Source organism: Stigmatopora nigra, chromosome 8 (genome assembly GCF_051989575.1).
Source record: "Stigmatopora nigra isolate UIUO_SnigA chromosome 8, RoL_Snig_1.1, whole genome shotgun sequence".
NCBI lineage: Eukaryota > Metazoa > Chordata > Actinopteri > Syngnathiformes > Syngnathidae > Stigmatopora > Stigmatopora nigra.
The window spans coordinates 6090004-6116123 of record NC_135515.1 but is presented as its reverse complement, the minus strand read 5'-3'; the positions used below and the strand labels follow the sequence as shown (position 1 = coordinate 6116123).

Here is a 26120-nt window from a genome sequence, read left to right as displayed (position 1 = left end):
CATTCATTCTGCAGGCACTGCTGCCTAATGAAATATGAGGTGACCTTTTTGAAACAATCCAAAAACCAATCTTGACATCACATATATCACCGATCCAAGATTAATGTCCCATTTACGTGGATTAAAAAAACAGAAGAATGCCATTTACTTAGTGTGTCATACATAGAAAAACAACTTATTCGCCGCTCAAGAACATTTACCAATTAGACCATCCGGGTTTCCTTTTCAGAACGGTCCAAGCTCAGAGTGTGATTGCACTGCCTCGTGTAATCCAACACTGGCTGACCATGACTGATGGCCTTGCTCTGCCAGACAGAAATCAGTGGGTGGATGGGGTTAGCACTTAGATGCACAAATCCATGTTTAGAACCCACTTAAAAGCCAGATGAGAGGGGAGCGACCCCCGCAAAAGTGGTGATCACTTTACGAGGCGTAAAGAGGTGCAAATGCTTAGTGACTGTTTCGCATGTGGGACGACATGAGGGCTCTCAAGTTGCCACATGAAACTTTAATTAAGGGTCATATAAAACTGACATCTTCCCTTAGCAGTACAAGGGCAGAGTAATGTCTTTTTTTCCAAATGATTGTAATATGGAGACAAAACTTTTTTAAAAAGAGCATTCTATAATTACAAATGCAGAAAAAGTAAGTGGGGAATTTCATCTACTAGTTATGTATGAGGATTACAAGAATTGTACGACAATTGATGGCTAGGGAAACTAATATAAAGTAAATAAGAGACCGCTATATCCTACAATATGGAAAGGAAATCCAAGAATAGGATATACTTTGGTCCGTCAGGTTTATTCACTTTTTTTTTTTAAATATAAATTGTAAAAATATACTATAAACAGATCACAACCATTAATTACAGACTTACAAAGGCTGTTCAAGATCATCGGTGAATCTTAAGGTGTATTCACACGTTTTGGTTGTGCACATCTTTTGGGCTGGTGTGAATATAAATCAGCGAACTTTGGTACGGACCAAAAAGTTGTACCGAGACCTCGTTGCTGAGGTGAGCTCAGTTCGCTTCATGCTTGAAAATGACCGCACCGAGTTTTGGACCAAAGCTAATATCTATCAAAGACATATTTGCATCTAACAGGCTTCCGTTGCTTCAGCCCTTATGGGAAATGTTGTTAGGTTCGTCAGGAGACGGAATGTCTTCTAGATATTTAAAAATAAAAACAACGTTGCATCAGTACCCTCTGATTCGTCAAATGTCCCACAAATGCTTGTAGTTGTATGAAGCATTTCAATCAATATGAGCATGAATGCTCCAAGCCGGAACTCTGTGATTGATTACTTCCGCAGGCATGAATGGGGGTTTGCACATGCGTAGATTTGTTGGCAAATCCTGTCTCGCTGGGCAAAAGTTCCAATGTGAAAATGAACCACATCAAAAAAGTCCTGGACCAAATGTATTTTGGGTCCGGACCAACAAATCAAACTAAGCACTTTCTTGCTGTCAATCTGCTCTGAAACATCTGATATGTAATGAGAGAAAGGCCACAATGGTGTTATTGCCATGGGAATGTTTCAAATGTCCACTTTCCAGGGACTGGAAGTGAAATGAATTCATAAAGAATTCGCTGAGGGACCATTCCTGTTCGGATTCAGACGAACTATTCTTGAATACTTGAAGAATAGCTAACGTTTGGGCCATCTTGTATTACGCATCATTCATAAAGAATGGGGTTCTTGTTTTCGCTACATTGATTGTGGAGCAGGTGCCTCTAAATTGCACACAAGGGAATAGGACGAGTCCTTTTGAAATCAACGCCGCTGGCCTATGCTACTCTTGACAGACGTGCTAGCAGCCTTTTCTCTTTCTTTGGACAACTCCATCTCGATCTTGGCTTGGATTTTTTCCCAATCCACCTCGACCTAAAATAAATAAATACACAAGAGACAGAAATATCCATATTACCATGGTTAAACTGCAAGTAATTGCGACCCAAACCAATGAATACAAAGCAGCAAACTACCCTTACCCCTTCAGTGTACTTCAAGAACCTTTTATTGGTCTCTGTCCTGTTAAATGTCTGCAAGAACTTCCCCCTATAGGCAAGCACAGTGTCTACATGGGTTTTGTGCTTGACCGCCAGCTCGAGGGCCCTGAAAATAAAACAAGTGCTTCTTCACCTTGGATACTCAACAAGTCAAAAAACAAGCCTCCATACAACAAAAACAAAACATTACTTTACCTGTCCCATTTGAAAACATCAATGTTGACTTGTATTGCCTGATAGATAAGTCCAGCTTGTAACAGGGTGGCCTCAGCCTCTTGGACTTGCCCACTGAACAGCAACAAGTGTGCTAATGATGACTCCTTGGATGGCTGTTGCTTGATAAAGTGAATGTAATGTACTCGTGGCAACTGGGAAGCCAATGAAAAAAAAGGAGTTGGTGAAGAGGAAAAAGAAAAGATTAACATCTTAGCGTAGCAGCTCACCCACTGTGTGTTCATTCCCAAGTGGCTCAAAAAGCTCTCCATTGACAAATCCATTAACGGATGCTCTTACCTCTCTAATAGCAGCATAGGCCATCTCCGCTGTGGTCAGCTCTCTGTTGGCTATCGCCATGGCAGCCAGACATGCCCATAAAGACTGTTCCTGCACAGAAAAAGAAGGGCAATGAGACCATGTGGCTAGTTCTACCCTTTATAAAGTTCAGTTAATAACAAGGAAGTAGCTTTGTAAATGATTGTGGTCTAATTTCTAGTCAGTCAACGTCACTTGGAAGCGCTCAATGGACAGTGATGCAAGCATTCTTTCATCTCTTATTTGTTGAAACTGTTCAAGAATGGGAGAAGAGAAAAGAGGGAAGGAGAAAAAAATACCACTAAAGTGTTGTAAAACATCGACGACCTTAAGGGCATTTCCCTTCATAATTTCTACTGTATAATAACACACATGAATACATATGTATAAAATAGGGTCTCAGCACAGGACTTGATGGTGGAAGCTGGTGAAACACATGTCAAACAAGCAGACCTTCTTTCATGGAACACTTACGAGCGTAAACAAATGCGTCACCACTTTAGTTTTTACAGCCACTCTCATTAAAAGTGAAGCCCATCAACTGACCAAAGTCACCGCTGCATATTCCTCCCTTTAATCACTGTCTATTACCACGACAAACGGCTAACAAGAAACCGCCAGCCAAAAGACAACACTGTCATCGTAAGCCTGAGGTCACGTAAATCAAACCAATCACGTACGAGATTGTGTGTGACTTTGCTGTGCATTTGTGTGAGCATCCAAACATGCTGTGCCTCAAACTCTGAGCTGAACTCTTTCCAACAAATGTGATTCTGGGAAAAACCACCGAAAAACAAAACTTTTACCAGAAGTAAAGCTGCGGGAAAGGCCTTGAAAACCTCTTTAGATCTCCTTTGTCCAACCGCTGCTCTTAAAAACGTGAAAGGGAGTACTCTTAAGTTGTGGTTTCTGTGTCATTGGGCAATCTTTAACAAAAATAAATTAAATAAAAAGTCCCAGCCTTTGGAGAATCAATACATAAGGCTGTATGCATTTTACGAGTGAGCTCTGGTGGGGCTAAAATGTGGCAAATGGTGTCACCAGGCTAATTGAAGGCTAATTAAAACCTGCCGGTCTGAGCAATAAACAGGTTTCTCCCTTTTAATTTCCGACTTTTTCAAAGATTAATGCCTAGTTGAGTGCTACACAAACAACTGGAAGGGCAAGTGTGTCTGAACCTTGCCCATACGGCATGTCGGATGTCAGAGAAGATAGCGTTTTAAACATCTTACCTTGGCAAAGCGGCAGAGGCGTAGTGCATCATCCCAGTGCGCTGAGCTACTGTATTCATGCAGGAGCACAGCATACGGAGGTACACTGGTGTACAGCAGGGAACCATCTCTTTGGCGGAATCGCACTTTAGTGTCCACGTAGCTGAGAATGTGGGGTGCGTGGCTGAACTCGCTTAATAATGAGAAGAGAGACATGTACACACAAAATTCAGTTCCATCGTCAACAAGGTAAGGGTAAGGTATCTTCTATGTTTTTTAAATAAATGAACACATTGCCTTCCATTGATGGCGATAGATGTCCAAGTAATTTTGACTGGGAGGCTGCTTTAGGACATTTCCATTGTTGATAGCAGAAGGTATTTTTAACATCAATTATATGGTCATTTAATCTATTCTTATTGTTTTAAGAAGGAGCAATACAGTTATACGTTATCATATCTACACTCACTGATAAGATTCCTTGCTGTAGCTAATCAAATAGTACCTTAACAACCTATTAAAAAGCTCAAGTCGGGAACATAATACGTTGGATTAAGGACCACATTGATATCAATGTTACAGAATTATTTCAGAAGAGGTCAGGATTGTTTCAGTCCTTGACAACTGTAGAGGGAGCCCATGTGCAAAATAAATCCTAACATTCTTCCCAATTGCAACTTAATTCACAATTGAGTCAGTTATCGGTGATTAAAAAACCACTACCACCAACAACTTTTTCATTTCTGTGTTAATATTGATAAAAGGTTAGTTTGCATGTTACCTGCCATCCTTTGTATACAGCGTTTTTGGAAGAAGTTCCTTGTCAACAAAAACAGCACCAGGGTAGTACCAGACCGTGAACTGATTGTCTTGAACACCACACAATATGTTCGCTGCATTATTCCAGGCCATGCTGTGGATCATGCTACCTACAACACACATACAACAACAATCTTGTCTGGAAATAGTCGAAACATAGAGAAAATCCATCAAATTTAGTTCAGTTCTGACCGATTTTACAGATTTTAGGCTCGCGTCCCAGGTACCGCACAGCCGTTAGATAAAGGTCGCGGTTCTTGTCAATCAACGCGATCTTTCTTTCGGTTGATGGACCGCACTGATCGAGAGCTATTTCCACCACCTCCAGCTGCATGTCAAGAAAAAAAAATACACACATTTGGATAAGAACTGAGTGACAGAAACAAGACACATATTTGCACTGTGACCTGGCAGTCTTGCATCAGCGCTGAGTATGAGAGTCATATACAGAGCTATGTACATGAACCTCTTAAAAAAAGTCAACTTGTGTGCGCATGTGTTTAAGGTCCACATCAGGGGGGGTTCAGCTGGAACACAAGGCCATGCTGACAGCAAGTAGAGTGCTAGACCCATGTTTTGCACTTTTACTCATCTTTTCCATACAATCTAGACACCACATCCATGTGTATTTAATACAGTGGAAATGCTGTGTGACAACAGATGATTAGTAAGCTTGATGCAATCATTGTTGAGTAATAGATGTCGGTAAGTGAGGAAGAAAGAATGAAAAATCAGAGGAAATTAAGTGTACAAAGAAATGTGTGCTGACGGGTGGTCAAATAAGCAACAGCTGCACAGCAGAAGTACAGCAATGCAATGACATTGATTAACAAGATCACATACTATTTTGATAATTGTTTACTCATTTAGGGCAGGGATCCCTAGACCATTTCGATCCAGGGAATTGGGAACCAATGGTTTGCGAGCCATATTTGGCTGATTTGACACAGGGTCATCGCTAATCTGTAAGCTAAACCATAGAGTCTGCATGGATACTTAATAGGATGGAAAAATTAGCCAAGGCTTAATTTAATGTGAGTATCAGGGGATTACAATTTTAGAACTTCAATATTTCAACTTACCTGTGTCTAAATTCTTGAATATTTAATAGGACAGAAAAAATAGCCAAGACTTAATTTAATTTGAGTATCAGAGGATTGTTCATAATAAACTTAACAGCCAGAAGCCACTCCCACAAATAGAGCTGCTTACCTTGTGAGTCAAAGACTTCCCGTCACCAAGAGGTTTTCCGGTCAAGGCGTCAAATAGAAGGATGACTAGTTAAGCACCCCAAAAAAAAAAAAAATAGAGTGATGAGCATTCAGTGTCTGTAATTATTTTTTAAGACGGTACCCTCACCTTTTTCATCACTCTTGTCACGAATGGCAATAGTGTCGTTGCTGAGTGAGACACACTGAGAATTGAGGATGTCGGCCCTCATCCCAGGAAATTTGGGAGAGGAAATGAGTCGACCTTCATAGGAGAATATGTATAACCCTGCTCCGTCCACTAGAAGAGCATGTCTGAGTAGAAGCAAGGGATGGGGCAGAGGGAAGCAAGAGGAGACAGTGAGTAGACTTTTATAGGAATGCGGTGTGGCTGTTCATCTAATAAACCAGACGGTCGTTAGGTAAAGGCTTTTTATGCATATTAAAAACAGCGGCGATTTACTCAGCATGACGCTTAAAGCTTGCCTGAGATTATAGAATGACAAGTAATCTATTTAGCAGTATGATGAGTGTCAGCGACACTGGACTGGAGTGATGCACAAGAGCTACTCTATATTAATCTCATTTTCTCCGAGTGGTTACACTATCAGACTTATTATATGGCATACTTGAGCTAAGCTACCGCACAGCTCCCGTGTGTACGTACAAGTGTGTGCGTGCGTGGTAGAAATGAAGTCTTAGAGAGGCTGGGAGACGATCCGATGACCGTCTCCCCCTCTCTTATTCTGTAGCTGCTAGGATTAAGTATGCAGCTCACCTCTCTGCTTGTAGAATGAGACTAACTGTTCCCTCCTTCAGGTCAAATATGAGTGGAGTGTTCCAATTTCGTGTGCTGGAACAAACAAAGCAATTCTTAGGGTTAACCCGAAAGCAAAAGATCCCATATTTAGCACAACTGTATGCTGTGGTTCATCTTTTTTCACATTGGTTGCACTGCCTCCAAACTGATTGAATGATTTATTATTGGTAGTGAATACACACTGGACTTGGATATGTTACACAAATATGATATCATAACTCAACTGTGTGAAATCTGAATGAAAAGAGTCAAGTTATGATATCATAATATACTTTTTCCTTCCTTTTTAAGCTTTAAGGATAAGGAGAAGCTTTGCTTTGGCAGCACATCATGTGTAAATTGATGTCCATACAAGGAGGATGACGTAAACTCAAAGTGGAGAAGCATTGTATTCCATCTCAATAGTTAAGAAATGGGAAAAAATGTGGGAATAGTGAATGTGTGGACTGAGTGAAAAGCTCACTTGTAGATGTAGCATTGAAGTGATGTGGCAACTACAAGGTATCCAAAAGCAAGGGAGGCTTTGATGACTCGATCTCTGAACTCCAACACATCCACCGCATCGTTCATCACATTCCTCACCTTAGGAAAAAAGAAATATATATAGAATCAGACATGAAAGATTGCTGCCGTACACATAAAACACTTTATTTATATACGCAGGAAGCCGTATATCATATATTCAAGCATATGTAGGGTAACTGTGGTCATAGAAAGACATTTTTACCTGTTTGGAATGTGCGTATGCAAGTAGTAGTGTGCAGCCATAGATAAATACTTCCCTAGCTTTTCTCTCTTTGAATGAATGAAAGAGCCTTTTCCAGCACCAGGTGAAAGGTGGGGTTATTTTTACAGCTTTACAACCCCTCCACCCCCTTTCTAGCGAGCCAAAAATTTACAAGCAACACAACCAAGAATTGAAAAAACAACAACATTTGACCGCAAGGTGGTAAATTTAGCTGGCTGATTCACAAACCACTGGCAGATGTGCACATTTAAAGTGGCCCGTGAGGAGGAAAGGCGGAGGGGAGGAGACAGAAAAAGGCTGAAAATAAGTAGCTGATGACCAGCACTTGTTTGATTTACACAAACTTCACTCTGTAAAGATGCCAGATCACATTTTTTTTTTCAAGGTGTGTATCGTTTTCTATGGACATTTGGCCTGTTAAATTGCAGTAAATAATACTTTGTGGTTAGCTTGTCTATAACAGTACAAAAAAAGTATAGAAAAGGGAGACAGCTAGACAGTAAGCCAATGACATTGCAAGGCTACCTGGCACAAAAGAAGGCTATACCTATAATATGGCTGTGCAAGGTATAAATCAAATGTTTTTTTTTTTTGCATATATGTAAGATAGTCAAGCTCTTAAGTACATCCAACATTAGGTGTGGAGGCACATTTTAATGAAGTGCTATTTCATATAAAGGTTGTACCAACATTTGTTTAAGTGGCGTAAAAAATATGCAGTCATGAAAATATTGTTGGGTTTAAGTTGGATAGAAAATGTGCCTATTACACAGGAGTATATAATGATATATAGCAGTTTTAGTGTACAGTAGTCCCAATCATCGTTTTATGATGTGAAAAGCTCGATTTTTGTTAGGCTTCTTGCATTGGCATCCAGACAAATCATCTCGAATGAATTTCACATCTAACCTCGCCAATGGCAACCATAGGTCATATGGCCCAGCTCTACCTGCACTCAAAATTATTTTTAATATTGGTACGTCTTTGCTCATTACTTATCTATGTCAAGGAAGTTTACAGTAAGTTGTGTTGACTCTCATTTGATTGTGCCAAAAGTCGACTGAGTGTAAAAAAAATGTTCCTCTACCTGCATGGTTTTCCTCTTGGTAAGGGTGATCATAAAGTTATTCCACTCCCAGTGCTGCTCCACCACATTGGCAAAGATGACATGACCATTCCCACAGGCTCCAGCCACCTGAGTGCCGTCAGCAGACCATGCCAGGCTGAACACGCTGCCCGTGTTGGGTTTCTCCAAAGCATAGGACCACTGCAAAGAAGAGAAGAAGAATATCCTCATTAACAATGATGGCTACAAATGTGCACTTCTTTTTGGGAACCTTTTGCAGCAAATAGACATTTATTGTGGTGAGAGCTGCATGACTGAGCGCAGATAATGTAAACTCTGCTGGACAGAAGTCCCAGTCAGTCAATCAGCAATTCGTGATGAACTGTGAGACATTGAAGGAGCGCTTGGGCCTGCCAAATCCCGCAGCCGCACTCGTAAACATACGCTCTGCTATCCTCATCTATCACGCAAGTAGGGGACAGGGGAAAAAGGCGGGAACAGGTCTGACAAAACCTTGTTTTCTAATGGGAAGTGATGTAGTGAAGCCTGAGGGAAGGCTTTCTCAATAGGAGTGTCACAAGGCAGAAATATTGGCATCCGTTATTAAATATCTAATCAGAGAAGAAGGCTTTTATGGCTGAAACACATCAATTGAAAGATGGTTTTAGAAAAAAGCCTTGCAACTCTTTCTTACCAAGAGATTTTAATGAAGAGAGCCCCATTTTTTAAATTTCTAAATCAAGGCATTTCCATCATCCAAGTTACATTGCAAAATTTTAGTTTACCAACCAGGGATACTTTATAGATTGAAAGTGTTTCATTGAATATTTTTTAAAACAATGAGAACAATTATTATTGCTCAGAAATTGAAAACTTTGAATTAGAAATGGCCATTTAATGGCCATGCCTCAAACTTGAGATTTTACAGCTTTCTTTAAACTTTTACAATCAGCTTTTATTTGGCCTCAGTGTCTGTCTGTCCTCTGATTGATCAGTTGAGCAAGGGTTTCCTCACCTGTCTCACAAGTAGCCACCTTGAAACCTTCAAGGGAGCAAAGTGCTATGGGTAGCCTAAATGTATGCCTTTTTTGGGGGGAAAATTGGGACAAGTGTGGCTAACCCAGCCAAAAATTATGGCAAGCCAGAAGAAAAGAACCTCAGTTTGATACGTACACAGCTGCAGCATGTGAGGTGTTGCCTTATTTCCTGCACGTTGCCTTTTGACAGGACTAAAATGTAACAGTCGGCAGGGTACAGGTTCCCTGCTTTGATCGCTTCTGGCGTGGCCATTTCCAATACACACATTTCTCAGCTAGGTTCCCTCCCAAGTACTTAATGTCATTCTGGGACCCAAAATAGTTGGTGCAAAAATAAGAATTTGACTGCAATGGGCACAAGAGACAGTTTGTTAAATTCAGTGAAAAAGTGTTGTAAATGCATTCCCCTCCCTTTGCCTACAACTCCTGCCCTCCTCACTCAACACAGCAGGGACTATTTTCCTTATTCCTATTTTTTGACGTTCACAACAGGAGTGCATTTTTCCTTGGGGAGGCTCTGGAGTTTGGGCCGGCCTGGACAATAATGAGGCACGTCATTTATTCTGCAGCTAACGTCTTAAGATGGCCCACTCTGTGTTAAAGCACCCAAGGGGGAAAGGGGAAGGGATGTCTTGATGGATGCGGCTGAATGCGTACACCAGATTGTAATGAAGCAGGACATGTGATACCTGCCAAAAAGGAGCGCTGCTAGATTCACGCTTACTTAATGCTTTTAACACATTGAGGCATTTTACTTCAGCCAACCCGTGTGTGTTTGGAGGGGAGAGGGGCTATGTGCACATGTGTGTGAGAGTAAAAACTAGAGAAAAGGACTTGTCATATGTGTGTACAATATTTATGTGCATACGCGTCTCTGTGTGCAAAGGATAGATGGGTGCAACAATGAAGAGCTTAAGTTGAAGTACATGCGAGAAAATAAGACAATAACTCATACATGCAATAAAAGTGAGGCGTGTGCACGGTGGAAGGTTGATTAGAGTTCACAATTTTGAGCTTGTCAGCAACTTCTGCCTTAAGTAAGATGTAGAGTAATAATTCATTCATTCATTTTCCGACCCGCTTAACTCCGCAAGTCGTGTTTGCAAGGTCAAATTTGACTATTTACATGTAGTCTCCTTGCAGTTCATTAAACATAAGGAGCTTTGACTACCATGTAATTGTAACATCATAATATTATTTTTCAATGGGAAATTTCTGGAGATCTCAAAAGTTGTATTATGGCCTTAAAGAGTGACCTAAGGCGCAAAACATTGGTAAGGATTGGAAGAAAGGTGGATTGCCGAATATTGTACTGAAAGTGAGCAAGCAATGCATGAAAATTTGGGGTGGGGCAGTCTTCTAGCTGGTCACTGAACCCCTCTTCTTTCTATAATGGGCAGCTTTGTGGCCAGAGAGAAGGTGACAGACATGACGTATAGCTGAGCCATGGAGAGAGGGTGGCGGATCCTAGAAATTCACAACCAGCTCATAGACGGTGATGACGTACATATAGGTTTGTATGCAGACAAACACATATACACCACATGGGTTTGTGTCGCCAAAGAAGACAAGGCCTGCTAATCTTACACAGGAGAGGATCGTTCTGAAGCGTAGCGAAAAAAAAGCAACACATTCAGTGCGTCAACACGTGTGTTAATGCAACTCAGATGCATAGATGTTAGTTGCATGCAGCTGAAAAACACTGGAGTGCTGAGTTGTCGAAATCTTACTCTGGGATGCAGTATTACAGAGAAAATGAGGTGATACTAGTTGGAGATCAAGCTTCTTTCATTGAATCAGAACATCCCATGGTTTAATACTGCATTTTAAAAGAAAACTGACTTGCAAAGGGTGTTTTCCGTTATGATTTTAGATTAGACAGAAAGGCAAATAAAAAGATCTTGATTTGGTTTTGACAGTTTCTTCCACTGTGTACTCCATACATTAAAGTTTTGGCTTGTACGGATCTTTCTCAAGCAGGGTAGGGATTAGGCCAGGGAGGGGTTAATATCCTGTCTGCTTTAATACCTCCCAGTGGAGCGATCTGCTGATTCAGGCCCATTATGTCTTGGGCATTAAATACGTCTGTCGGTGACCACTTACCAAGCCCATTGCACTGATGCATAAAAGAAATTGCTAATCGGACAGAAGGTCAGTAGACCTCCTCACCTTTCGTTCTTTTTAACCCATCATCTCAGGCACTTCTAGAGCTCTGAAGAAAGTGTTTGAAGTGCAGTTAGTGTTAATAGGTCAGCCCTCTCAACTGCTTTAAATGGATGTTCAACTCACCGTAAGCTGGACTGATGAAATGCTTAATGTCGTAACATGATGACGACAAAGTGACATGAAATTAGCTTCCAGAAGTTTTATTGATTACTAAGTTTATGGGAGGTTTAATGAATCAACAAAACACTGCACCCCTAAGCTACTAGAATAGAATGAAAAAGATCTCTACTGTGAATACAATTCTAGATTCAAGGTTCGCGGTAAGCAATCCATCAAAGAAAATGGTGAATAGAGCTCTGGTTCACTTTGACAAGAGGGACATCTCAAAAAGTTCATGCTCCTACATTGAATTACTGCTGACTTTGCCACAGAAACACCTTTTGCTCCAATTTAAATTGGTATGTTTTCCATTACCCTGCTTCATACAATACAAAAACAAAAGTGTCTCAATGAAAACAACTTCTTTGGCAGAATTAAAAAAAACAAATTGGAAGGATTGAGATTTGGGTGTCAGATCCAAATGTCCACCCTTAGGCTGAAGATGATCATGATTACTTGTTAGCGGAGTATTGCATGATTAGGAGCCAAAACTAGTAAAGGGTTAATAGCCTTACATAAATCACAACAGCTGGATAACGCTCAGTGAGGCCAGCTGGCTTTAGTTTGCCTGTGAGGCTTGCGAGTGCAGGACAGGACCTGGCAGTGCAGGTACAGAGCGTAAATCCTAGCACACAATAAACACAACACACATGTGCGCGCGTAATAGACACTAGACATATATACAAGTATCTGGCCATAAACAGACACTGTGTATTAAAACGCTGACTCGGACCTTCTCTTTTTAAGACGAAAACTGATTTTGTAAGGTGCAAGTGTGTGCAGTTGGACTATAAACAAAATCATTTGTTTTGGGGATGTGGTTTTGGATGGGGTCTCATCAATCTTTTGGGGGATTATGTGGGCTTGTAAATGTCAGTTTGCAGTGACCCTTCTCCTCAAAATGGGGTAGACGCAAGGATAAGAATCATTACAGGCCATGTCCAGAAACCTTGAGAGTTGTCCGTGGTGAAACATTTGACTGGAAATTAACCTGAAAGACAAACTGGGCTTCATCAAGAGAGAGAGTTTTTGTAGAGTGCGCACAGTCTATAGTCTACTGATTACTTGGCATGACTATGTTTGCTCAGGATTGAAATGCTCAAATAGAAGTATTTTCTTACTTTTAGGGTTGTTTTTTTCCATGTGCCGAGTTCCTAAAATCAGAATTAGAGAGTATGATTTTGGGGAACACATGCTTTTAAGCATTTGTTCTGAAAGGAGGAAGAGACTCCCAAATTGTTTTGAGAAAAGTCACTATAGAATAAAATACACTGCGATCTAAACCATCAGTGGTTTGTTAGGAGTTTATAACTCTTATCATTTCCTAACCTAATAGTGGTTAACATCTTTTTGCACTTAAGAATAATAAAAGTGAGCTTGTTGAGGCCTTATGTTCAAACTTAATTTGTGTACATTTGGTTAACTTGGATTTAGCTTTGTAAGGATTTATAAAGGGTCTTTGGATGGATAATACATTCCTGTATTTTTTTATTTTTTATGTTGGAACATTGGTCACCGAATCCGTCAAAAGGTCAACATGCATCCTGGAATAAATCCTATTCAACCAAAGAAATACCATTGCTTTAGTTCAAAAACATGTTTAGACAACACTATCCAGTGAGCTTGTAAATAGAATTTTTGGTCTAATGGGGGCCGTTTCCTCCCAAACTTTTCAGTAGGGGAGGAAATAAAACCAAGTGGGGTAGTGCACGTCTACATCTGTTCAAGTACTCAATATTCAGTACACCAAGTACACTTGCCATCTTCAATGGCACAAAACAATAATCTGCTGTCCAAAAAGTTGACTAGGGGAGTGGGATGGTTCTTTTGAATGTCTTTCTTGCAAGACATACCTTGCTTGGGCAAATCTGTATTTGGAGAGTAGCATACATTAAAACTTTGGCAAAGCAAAAGCAAGGGGGGATGGGCAAGCTAGAGAATAGATAGACCAAGAGAGCGCAAGGGAGTGAGTAAGAGTGGGATGGAGAGACAGATAGAGGGCGAGAGGGGGAGGGAAAGAGAGAGAGTAATGATCTGCACATGGTTTCATGCTGGAGCCTCAACATAGTAACCATAGACACATGCTGGGGCCTCCTGGGACTCATCAGCAAGACACAGCTGTGTGCTGGACAGGAGAATTCTATTAGCACCAACTATGCACACATGTGCTTACAATTTCTCTCAAACACACACACACACTCGCACACTCCACGCGCAAGCGCACACGCAAACACACAAGCACGCACACACTGGATATTTGGTTATGTTTTGGCAAGAATCAAAGGGGTCAAAACAAATGAGACCCTTGACTCAACGTTAACACGATGCCTATTAGTGTTACAAAGTGTCAAGAAGGTATAAAGTACTTGATCAGGTGATTATACAACCATACTATGTCGACCAACGGTGTCTTCACCTACAATTTAATGGGTTACCTGATTTCCCCTGGAAATTCACTGACTAATATCGCCCAGCACGCTATTTTTGCCAATGAAATTAATAGAAAGGTCATTAGTTCTAAAGCCAGACTAAATGTTAAAAAATAAATAAAAACCTATAGACAGGCAGCCTGGCACTGAGTGGTTAGCGCGTCAGACCCACAGCTCTGGGGACCTGTGTTAAATAGAATCTACCCGTGTGTATTCATATCCCTGCATAAATGCACCTGCTCTGTGAGTCTCAGGGTTCTGTTTAAAGTGCAGAGAGCACCATGAAGACCCAAGAACAAATTCGCCGGGTCCGAGAGAACTTTAAAGCCAGATTGGGATACAAAGAGATTTCCGAATCTTTAATATTTTTATTTCTCCAAAAAGTATAATCTATCCTTTAAATGTCTCTCCTTATTCACATTTGAAGTTCACGGTCACTTGGGCTGAGTGGGCAGTGGCCCACCAGATCCATCAGATGGAGCTGTGATTAATTAAAAAGACTTGCCGTGTACAGCCACTGATAGCCATACAATTGTCCAGTCTAGACTCTTTTGAATGCCATTGTCTTCATGAGGAATATTTTATATACATTCATTTTCTCATTCGTCTATGGATAAATGTTGCCAACCAAAGGAACCACTCATTTACAAAGTGTATTTGGTAGCCAAGAAGTGAGACTAACACACTCTATTCAAGCCACCCCCCCCCCCCCATAGGCTTCAATACAGAGCTTAATGAACTCAGGATTGGCAGCAAAGTTTGAAAAGATACACAAGTTGCAAAAGTCCTATTATCCTACCGCATTGGTTACCCAGTGACACCCTCTTTACATCTTTTCATCCCTTTTTTTCTGCGAGTGTGACATGTTTGTCTAACAAGTGGCGCTTGTGGTTTCGCCAAGAATGATTAATCTGCCAGTGGGGCTTGGATTGGGGGCTAAGGTTTAGAACCATAGTGGCGAGTAAGAAAAAAAGTGTGTTCATGTGTGTGTGTGTGTGTTTTGCTGGTGAAACCTGAGGAAAGGCAAAACTGACATCTTTTATGTACACCCGGTCCAGTGCCTTAGCCAACTTTACAGGATATATTAGACAGCCTATCCCACCTCCCGCCCCAACCAAACTCCTAACGGCCGTCTTTTTCATGTTACCCTCCCTTTTGGTTTGAAACAAGGCCCGCCTTCAGCGCAACTCTCGAGAAGTCTAAAAGTAATACCGTGTCAACAAGTGCCTTTTACGCAAACTCACATTATGCACTCGCAAGCAAAGACAAACTTTATTGTCCAAATCCATGCAGTAGTGTCAAACATCAGAAATACTGCAGAAACAAACCAAAAAATGAAGCTTGTTTGGTACTAAAGAACAATACCAAGTATAATCTACTATCATTACCTTATCTGGAGGATAGTTAAGTCTACAATCATACTGGATTTTTTTATACAATGTTTTGACAATGGAGGTGACAGCATCAATATTTTCTACAAAATATACAGAGAAATCATAGAATGAGTATGCTGCTCTGCTCTCTTCCTACTAGAGAGCAGCTTTAACTACGCCAAGAAGAAGAAAGGGGAGTACAGAAAGCAAGAAATAGCATGCAAGAAGTGAGACTGGGTGAAGTGAAAAGGAGAAAAGGAGAAGGCGGGAGAGGAGTGGCCCTCTACTGTAGCCTGAGGAGAGGGAGGGAGAGAAAGAGTAAGAGAGCACCGCTTTGCTGCTGACTCAGGATTCTCTTTGTTTGACCACGTTCCCCTGCTCGTGCTCTACTTCTCAGTTACACACACTCCCCCCTTCGAACATACGCTGCTTTTTTTGCACGTGACGTTTCTTTTTGTCAAAGCCTTACTAATTATTTCACTTTGTCTACTCTACTGTGGACCCTTGCCTCCTTTTTTCCCCCAACCCCTCATTATGTGTTTCTTTACCCTTCCTCACCTCCCACAATAAAAATCTCCTCATGTGATGAAAACAGATAAATGAGCAATGACTAATAAATCTGCGGCAGTTTCTTTTGGCGTTTAATGCTCGACCAACAGTGGCTCACTCTGCGCCGTTTTATTCCCTTCCAGCAGCGGCGATTTCCAGATGTGGGTTGGCAGCTGGCATCAAACCGCCAAAAATGGGGTCAGGTATATGCTGTCCTTACAGAAGAGTTATTAGAGGAGAAGACGAGGGGTGAAAGCAAGAATGTCACACAGTATAAGAGGCTAAATGGCCAAGAAATGAGAGAATTCTGGCCAATGAACACTCGGCATGTGAGATCACATTTCAAACCGAGCGGTTCGGTTCAATTGAGTTACCACTCGATGCGGATTGGTAACCACTTTGAGTTACCACAACAGGCTGAGCGGACTGGATTTACTGTAGCAGCAAAGTCTGTTTCAATGAAACAAGCATGAGTATTCCCCGGCACACCAAAAGGCTAAAGGCTGAGTGCACATGCCCTCGACCGGCTAATTCAGAGCCCACCAGCACAATAAGTCTGCAATTATTCAATCAGCCCAGATAATACAAAGAATAAAGTCAGGCTGACTGTATAGAAGTGATGCAGGAAGAGCTTTGAAGCTTAACCTCAAGAGTCCCATGTGGCAAATTACCATCCTTCAGCCTATGAAGACGCTCCGATTCCCATTCTACGAATAAGTAGCTGAACAGGATGCCCTTCAAAAATATGACTAGAGGTGTATCACTCTTCTCTGATCTGACTAGTTTAAACACAGAGGATTTTATTTCCAACAGAACTAAATCTTATCCGACACAAATGCAATCCAATAGATCCACCGATAGAAGAACTGCCGATTCAGGAGTTCATTGCATTGACTCTATATGGATCCATGCTAATAAAGCAGGTGTGCATTGTGGGCAACGAGTTGAGGAGCTCCATTGTGTATTATAAAGTGGTTTTGTGCCACAATCTGTCCAAAATCGAACATGAGTCGCGAACAAGAATTATCTCTTGTTCTGCCCTTAAATCAAACAAGCATCAGTCGGTACAGTGCTACTCTATCCTCTACTGGCAAATACCTAACCTACAGTAGGATGCCCCCTACAGGCTAATACTTCTTCAATTAATTAATCAGTCCCAAGAATAAAAGAACATCAGAACCATGCTCCAAGGGTTAATGGAAAGATATTGGCCTGTGCTATGTAGCTACCGAGTTTCAGAACGATCGGTTCAAGTGACATAGAATTAAAACTTAAAGTTAGTGTGCACAACAACAACAACAACAACAATCCAAATGGCAACTTCACAGGCGGTAGGTAAAGAGTAAGGATTCAAGTCATGGCAACCGATGAGGAATTAGAAGACTCAACTTGTTATTCTTCTTGAAGAGGACACTAACTAATAATTCTACTTCTCCATTATCCGGAAAGGGATCACCATGAAATGTAATAGTGATGAAGCCCCTGAAGCCCTATGTCTCATTTCTTTTCTCAGGACTCATTAATTACATTAATCAATTACAGACTTTGTGTTGCCAGAAGGCTCATTTTTAACCAGTAGAATGTGTCCACAATTTTGTAGCATTTACCCTAAAAGACATCTGTTTATGGAAATGTCTGATTACAACCTTATGCAATGGAGATCAAGAAAACAAAAACAAATATCCAAGCCACAATCAACTGCCTAAATAAAAAATATATAAATGGGGGATGGGCTTTTTTTTTGCTGAACCATTACTAAACCCCAAGTGACAGTGGAAAATTGGGTTCACAAAACTTAAAGGGACCCCCTGCAGTTCCTAAGAAAGGAGGTGGCAAGCAGGAGGGAGCACTGATAAGCATTGGGTAGACCAACACTCCCTTACAGGAGTAAGTGGAAAATGGGACTTGTGTTCATCCTCTATAAGCAAATCACCACCAGAAGACTGCACTTGAATCTCACAGGCAAAGAGGCTATTGGGAGTAGAGTTTTGTAAATTGTTCCCCATACAGTCCAAAGAGAAAAGGAAGGTAAATACAACCACTGTAAATGGGGGAAAGGGGTCCTTTATGTACAAAACATATCCGTTGATTACTTTGAGTACGATTTATTTAAGTGTATTTCTCGGTAGGCAAGTTTACATGTGCTGTCAAAACACTAGGTGGCAATATGTCCCTTTTCAGCTTGTTTAGATGTGAGGCTTATCACATTGACCAAGAGTTGGTGTGGGGAATGGGAGCAAACTGCTGTAACTCACAGTACAGTCTGAAAAACAAGAACTCAATGTGCTATGTACAATAGTTTGTATTGTTTTTTTCCCAACTATACTTACTGTCAAACAATTTTAGCAGTTTATTGAACACAGGAGGAATGAAACAAAGACATGCAGAAGCTGCTGTCAATCAGTTTTCACCAGGGCCCTCGTATGTAAACTTGCCGACATTACACTCCACCCCACAACACCAGACTCCACCTCTTAAAAGGCACTTGTATGAAAAATATATCATAACACTACACACATAATTTCTATACATTTTTATGGTTGCAATTTGTTGTTCACATTCAAATAAATCTCCAGTATGTTCGAGGGGGTAAAAAAAGGCTTGGTTAGTTTATGTTTGTCTTAATAAGCTTAAGTGCCTGGGAGAAGTAAAACTATATATTATTAAATTATATAGTAGGGGTTATAAAAAGGCGATAAACAGTGGGTTGACTATTCCATTGAAGCACACCACAAAATGAGGTACCGGGCAGATTTGTTGCCAGAATCTGACATTTTCTGTCAGCAAAGTACAATTTCTTTACTTGAATGAATCATATTTCTCATGTTGAATACTTTTTGAGCCTCAACCACCTCTAGAGGAAAAAAAAAATTAGCAGTCATGATATCTGCTCTCCTACAAAACCTGAAGACTGAGCAGCATAAAAGAATCTGAAAAATAGCTTAACTAAACAAAACTTACATTTATAGCATGGTCGTGCAGTTGAGTGAAGGGGAAAAAAAACAAGTGCCATGCAGGGGAAAATGGGCGGGGAGAGTATCGGGAAGAGGATGGGGGTAGGGGTGCGAGTGGGAGATCGCCTGGCACAATGAGTCCTACTTGTTAGCCAGTGGCAGTGTCAGAGATCGTGACAGGGTCCAGACGCTAGACACCAGCTGCAGCGCCTCGTAAATAGACTGCTGTCTCGCAGGCACATTTGCACGGCAGCAGCGGCTGCGCACGCATGCAGCCAGGCATGCGGGCACATGCATATACTATGGGAGGCACACAGACACTGACTTATTGTTTCTCCCCCCAATCTTGTAAAAAGGGACAGTGGAGCCCTTTGTATCCTGTCTTGTTAAAGCTCCCGTAAAGAGAAATAAACATCACATTCATGAAACCTCAACCAAATCCCATCTGAAGCCAATGAATATAGAATAACAATCGTGCATTTAATGATAACAACATTTTTTTTCCTGGGAAAACAAATCCTGCTAGGTGCTTGCCGGGCTCTTTTACCTCAATGTAAACTCGGTCCCTGGATGTGTGTGCATCATCCCCCGCCCCACTACTCCGATGTGACAATAACAAGGGGGACTAAGGAGAGCAGAACGGAGCATTTAGGGTAAGAGGAGAGTTGAGCCGGACAGGAGGTGAAGGGGTTAACTGCTCAGCACCAATCCTGCTGACCCAGCAGTCATAGTCAAAGTGCAAGGTTTCATTGTATCAGATACAGAATGAAACTCTTTAGTCATGGAAGTAGTAACTGAAAAAAAAGGATACCAGCCACTTAACCCCTACAAGGCAACATTGGCACAGGTATCACGGGTTCTTGTTAGGGGCAGACTCAAATCCATAATTATCGTGGTTGAATTCATACAAGGAAACGGCACCATTATGGCAAAGCCTACTATTTGTTCCCTTAATTCCCGCTTCTTTTACGGAAACCCTCCCACGCTATGCTACAGTACACACTGTCTTTTAGGCGCTTTAGGGAGGAAAGGCAAGCATGGGGGGGTCGCCAAAATCTTCCGTTTCAGGCATGAAGCGGCAAAGTAAGGCGAGTGATGCAACCATTTGAACACTGGGACTGAATAACCACATAAACAAAGCCAAATAAAAGTTTTAGGCAACTTCCATCTTTGCAAAAAAAATGTTAAATTGTTTTCAGTGTTGCCCATTTATAGATGTAATGGTACACTCTATATATCCTTGTCTAGACCAAAGAAATAATCTAGAATTTTTTCCACAACCTACTGTAACACACCACCTCCCCCTGTTTTTAAAGTCCAACCGTAATAGTGAAGCATCAAAGACTTCCTCAATTGCCATTCAAATATTTATTTTCTATGTGTGATATTATCATAACCTCTCCAAAAGACCTTACACTTCTAAAGAAGATATATATGTTGGCTGAAATGTTCTCCAAGGTTTTTTTGGCAGAAGAGAGAGAAGTTCCATTTGATCCTAATTAAATCAAAATGGAGCATGAAATGCCATGTGATCAGCACACCAGAGCACAAGTCGTTCTGTTTGTTGTCATTACAGTACGTCCGTTACAGAAAACTCTGTTGACAACTACATGTAAACTAAGAGAGGCTCTACATATCTCCTAAGGGCAGTGGACACAATGCTTGCCAACTTTTCGATTAAGGTAAAACATTTTTGATGCTTTCTATTTCCCTTGTTTCATTTTCATTTTCAGTTACCTTGAGCAGCATCACATGGCATGCAAAATGTGTATAGAAACCATGCATATGAAAGCAGTCAGCCCTCAATGCAACACAAGGCAAAGTGCAGCACACAGAAACAAATAACAGTGTTGCACATCATGCACACTTTAGGGAAAATTATTTTTCCCTGGTGACAAACAATTATGCTATTTTGGTAGAGTAGATGAAAACATGGGGATATTATAAAGAATAATTACATTTCAGTTTTAATGTACATGCATGAGCTAAACTATACTCTAAAAGAATGAGTCCATCCTCAGTGAATTGAATAGGGTTCGCCAACCTCTACAAAAATTAAAGCTTAAATTGATAGAAAGACTAAGAAAATTATTTTTTAAATAAAAAATATTGCTGTTGATTTATCCTGCTATGTATTGTTTGAATTACAATGTGTAGACTTTATACCATCTCTTTATGCACCACACTGTCCAAAAGTGAGCTGCCTTAAGGTTTTATTTGCTTTATAACCTGTGATGAATTAATTTCTGAAATAAAACAAACACACGAACTGGGGCACAGTGAGAATATTTTTGTTTCCCCCTCATTTTTGCAGAAAAAACCCTTATCCCCCTTTTTCATATATTGCTAAAAACTGTTAACACTGCGAAAAACAGGGAAAACTGTATAAAGCAGAAGTTGGCATAGCTGGCTAACTAATTTCAGGCTGCACTTGTGTGAGTCAGTGAATGTAAGGTATGACTTTCATACTATAGTAAGGTTAACAGTCATTAAGGGAGGCTATAAAATATATTTTTTTTCAATGGAAGACTATAAAATGAGGGCTCTTACCCCAGTTTTGTCACAGAGTCGCAGGGTGTTGAAAGAGCCAACTGCAAACACTTCTCCATCTGGAGCCCAGGACAAGGAAGTGACTGGGTAATCATGCGACAGCGAGAAGTAAAGCAGGCGGCCAAAGCTGTCCCACACCTGTTCAGGAAACAAAATATTTTTTATAAGACAACAACAATAAAAAGAAAAGCACCCAACACCAATCACCTTGTATTTACAGTCTTCTCCACCTGACAGTATGAGGTCATTGACAGAGTTCCAGTCCACCTTTAGAATGACCCCATCGTGCGCCTTCCACTAGAGAGAGACAGAAATCACAACTCTGGAATACTGTCATCACACCACGTGATAAAGCGGAAACAAAGCTTGTCTTATAAATTAAATGCAAGAGGGTTTTTTTATTTTATTTTATAATGCATAACAGTGAACAAGTATTGATATTATCTGGCATTTCGGATGTTATGTTTCTTGTCTCCCTACACACCCATTATCTTCCATACTAGACAAAATAATCTATTGAATATTGAATATTTAAATCGAATATTAATACCAAGTCCTCCCAGTAATGATTTGAAATTTGAAAGTACGAATCACTTATTCGACATAAAGCCAACATTCCTTGTAATCTCAATCCAATATTGTTTTTACCCCCAACACACATTGAATTGTCTTACCTGAATGACTTTGGCACTCGGTTGCAGAGGTTTGATGACCAGGTGTCGACCTGATGTATAAAGGATCCTCTCGGAATCTGGGCCCCAAGCTACAGAATACACAGGGGAGCCTGGAAGACAGACATAAAATGGCCTCAATGAACATTTCCTTCCCAAAACCAATCGATGGACATCAATGAATGCATTCTATATGTATATATTTCTCCTGTAATTGCCAAAACCATAATGATTAGCAGTCCTATCCATCACTGTTCCTTAGTTCCATCCCTTCATCACTCAGCCTAAGCTGTAGAAGTCAGCTGCACAGAGTTGCCTTACCCCTTCAGAACAGACTTGACTGTGTGGGCATGTTTATGAGCTAAGGTTGCTGAAACGTCTGTTGAGTGCAGGCTGACATTTCTCCAGGTGTGTGTGGTTTCTTACAAATGCACATTTCGTTACATGATCTGAACCTGATGAAATCGAACCAAAAAGGGGGTTGAGGCAAGATACCAACAACTCTTGATTGCTATAAATGTTGTCAAGAAGCAAAAAAAATGCGTCAAGACAAACACATTGCAATACAACAGCTTGCTCGAGTATACATTGGGGGCTCTGAAATGCAGCAACACCTGCAGTGATCTATGAGCCATGTGGACCAAGTCCAATCTCTGCAGCGGTACTTCTCTGTCCAGGTGTTTAACACATCTGTGGCTTTGTTAAGCATCCTACTACCCAGCAGCTCATGCTTCAAATAGCCCCTTAAAGGGGAAAACGTTCCTACACACTGCATGTGGATTTGCCGCTTCCCTTGCCAAGTTTTTCCACGAGAGCCAGCCGCTCAACAGGAGGGTGCTATCCATTTTGCAAAAAGGCCTCCAACTATTAATAATTAATAACCCCAAAAGCCCATTTGTTCAGTTAACAAGTGAGCCAACTGTAATGAAAATGGGATAAAGATATGTTCCATTGACCGGTATTCTCTTGGTGAGGTTTTTCATAAATCTCTGCAAATGGTCGAAGCATTATGATACATTTGTGAATAAATACAGGACTGGAGGACAGAATCAACATATGAAGAATATAGAAAAAAAGTATACATCCCTTAGACTACAGTAATAGCTTGACATACGACTCTCCCTGAATTCCGGGCAAATATTTGCCTTGAGATACAAGACAATTTTTGAGATACGAACACACGACGCAGTCAGGTGGCCGAGACGCGAGAGGCTGCTTATGATTTAAGACGCACTGCCTTTTTCTCGCCGCAACTCTCTCGTGTAAAGATCTGTACGAGCACTGGGCGGAGCGTTGCATTTTTTCTGTGTTTTCTTCTGAGTCAGTGCAGGACAAATGGGGAAAAATGGTTCCAAAGCAAGCAGGTGGAATGAAGAGTCGTGCAATAAAAAGGCATATGATGGCTATCAATATTAAGCATAAAATAATAAAAATATATGAGTGATGTACGTGTGGCGGAGCTTGCTCGCCAATACAAGAGGAGTACTTTCCAGACGTTGGCAAGTGGTCATGAGTTATCCTACTGTGAGGACATTTGTGCGCGGTTAATGTTGTTGTTTTTTTTTTTTTAAAACAGATTTGCCAAAAAGGAAACGCAACTTTTCAATCTCCATTTGCCGTTTACCTTGGTTTGCTAGTGTTGAACGCAGCATGCCGCTTTTGGACCAGTTCTTGATCTGTCCATCTTCTCCAGCTAAATAGATAAAAATTGGGGGAAAGAAGTATTACAAATAACTCATTTGTTTCAAATTGAAAACACCAAAAGTGAATATGAACCTGATCAGAAATCAGTATTTAAGTGAAGTTGTTCAGATGATTGCCACATTACCTGTGATGAGAGCAGTCCCGTCATAATTCCACCTGCCAGCTAAAACAGCTCCTTTATGAGCCTCAACACTCTTATCGATGCGTCCCGTCTTGGACACAAGGTGAAACTTCCCTACAATGAGAAAAAAGGCGTACACTGAGGTGAGTAAACACGATTCCTAATTTCCTAGAGTGAAGGGCACCTCATGGCCTAAAATAATTTAAACTATGTTTTCTAACGAAATAGAAATTGCAAAAAAAAAGCATTGTGCTATGGAATCGGCTTAACTTATTGGATAAGTTATCTTAAATAATAAAAGGTGATGTGACAAGGATGAAAATGGAAAAAAATTAAAAGCTGCTACAGTAAATAAGAGCAGAGTTTTCATGATTTGCTGGTCTGCCAGAGAAAATTGCTGCCTCAGTTTGGGGGGTGTGCTTATGCAACCCTACACTGTTATTAGTATTCTGACCACATGTTGCCTGACATAATAGTACATCCACATTCTGCGTTTCTGTCTAATGCAAGCTTAGGACGGGGCGTATTTAAGTCATTTTACAGTACAGGTCAACAGAAAATCAGTGCAGAAAATGAAATAAATACACTGGACTATCACATTAACATGAGAAATGTGGCAATTACAAATTGTGATCACACATGACACAAGCAACTATAAAAAAATGAGCAAAACATTAAACATTACCAAATATAATGTATAACAGTCATTGACAAACAGTTAAAATGTGTGCTCAAAGTGTCCTAAATATTAAGACACAAACATGATAAATGTCAGTCAACACTCCCTATCACCCGGTTCGGGCCACTGGAAAATCTGCTATCTTGACAGCATGCATGATGAAGTATGAAATGGATGAACAAGAAAATATGGATAAGAAACTTACCATCAGTGCTGGTAAGCACGAATATCTCTACTGGTGTTTGCTTCTTGCTGCCAACAGTCTTTGGAAACCAGTGCAGGTCAATAGGATAGAGATCCTCTGGTAATTTGACCACCAGACTGGTCTCACTGGTCAGAAGGTTCCACCTCAGGATCTGGTGGTCTTCACTGCAGGAGTACAACTCATCAGCTGTTGTCCAGCCAATGCAGCTCACTAGTTCCTTATGTGAGCTGCTATTAAGGAAAACACAGTCCAATCTGCAGACCATATCATTGCTTATATGGATTAACTAGTACATATTGACAAATTAAATGACAATCATCTTGGCATCCATGCATTTTTGCACACCGATGCAGTAAAAGGATATGTTTAGGTTCCTTCAGTAGTGATGTTTTCAATCGCATTGTAGGCGTTAATGTTGTCAATTCCTGAAGATCTAGACGGGGAAGCAGATCATTAGTGACAGCATGCTACATGTCACAGCACAATCACACATACATCACAAAATACATCTCATCTTGAGAAGAAAAAAATGTCAAGCAGAAAAGGGTTACAGTGTTGACAATCCCAACAGGAGCGTAGTTGCTACGTTACCTGACTCTGTTGCGAATATCAATCCTCTAATGTTGGCGGAGTCATAAGCTATGACGTGATGCTAACGTTACCCCAGTCTTCCGTTTAAAATACTGCTCGTCCCACTATTAAAATCAGCAAAAAGGGGAAAAGGGCGATCATCGAGTGATCTAATATATATGGATCTTTTAACATATGGATTCCACGAGGAGTTTTCTAACACAACTTGCTTGCGCGTCTAGCCATTAATATGGATCAGCGTTTTAAACAGCCACTTGTGAAATCTCGCGAGAGTTCAAAGTCACTTCCTTGACAACAGATCTTTTGAAATAGTAACGCAAATTGTACACATTTTGTAAAATAGCGCATTTAAGCGACGAGTTAATGCAAAGTGCAAAAAAAGGACCATGCGTCCAAGTAAATGTGGCATGAAAACACTAGATGTTGAGTTTTTGCCCAATGAGCCTATCATTTTAATGCAAGTTAAACGTTTTCAATGGAACATAAATATATGTTTAAGGAAAAGTATTCTGTA

At 40.7% G+C, this 26120-nt stretch overlaps 1 protein-coding gene across 2 annotated transcripts; it reads right to left on the bottom strand.

The window, feature by feature from the left end:
- Positions 1 to 785: 785 nt before the first annotated feature.
- On the bottom strand, positions 786 to 25887 carry ift80 (intraflagellar transport 80 homolog (Chlamydomonas)). Of its 2 annotated transcripts, none has more exons than XM_077722382.1 (20): positions 25607 to 25887; positions 25382 to 25448; positions 25016 to 25239; positions 24135 to 24245; positions 23931 to 23999; positions 22310 to 22419; positions 21843 to 21932; positions 21636 to 21773; positions 8440 to 8619; positions 7068 to 7186; positions 6563 to 6637; positions 5936 to 6099; positions 5789 to 5853; positions 4769 to 4904; positions 4539 to 4686; positions 3779 to 3950; positions 2529 to 2618; positions 2211 to 2383; positions 1998 to 2121; positions 786 to 1890 (listed from the first exon to the last, which is right to left on the bottom strand). In XM_077722382.1, the coding sequence occupies exons 2-20, from the start codon at positions 25414 to 25416 to the stop codon at positions 1780 to 1782; spliced, it is 2334 nt and encodes a 777-aa protein (XP_077578508.1). In that variant the 5' UTR covers positions 25417 to 25448; positions 25607 to 25887; the 3' UTR covers positions 786 to 1779. The 2 variants fall into 2 exon arrangements, with proteins under 2 accessions (XP_077578508.1, XP_077578509.1); XM_077722383.1 differs by lacking the exon at positions 25607 to 25887 and adding an exon at positions 25511 to 25586.
- Between the last annotated feature and the right edge of the window lie 233 nt (positions 25888 to 26120).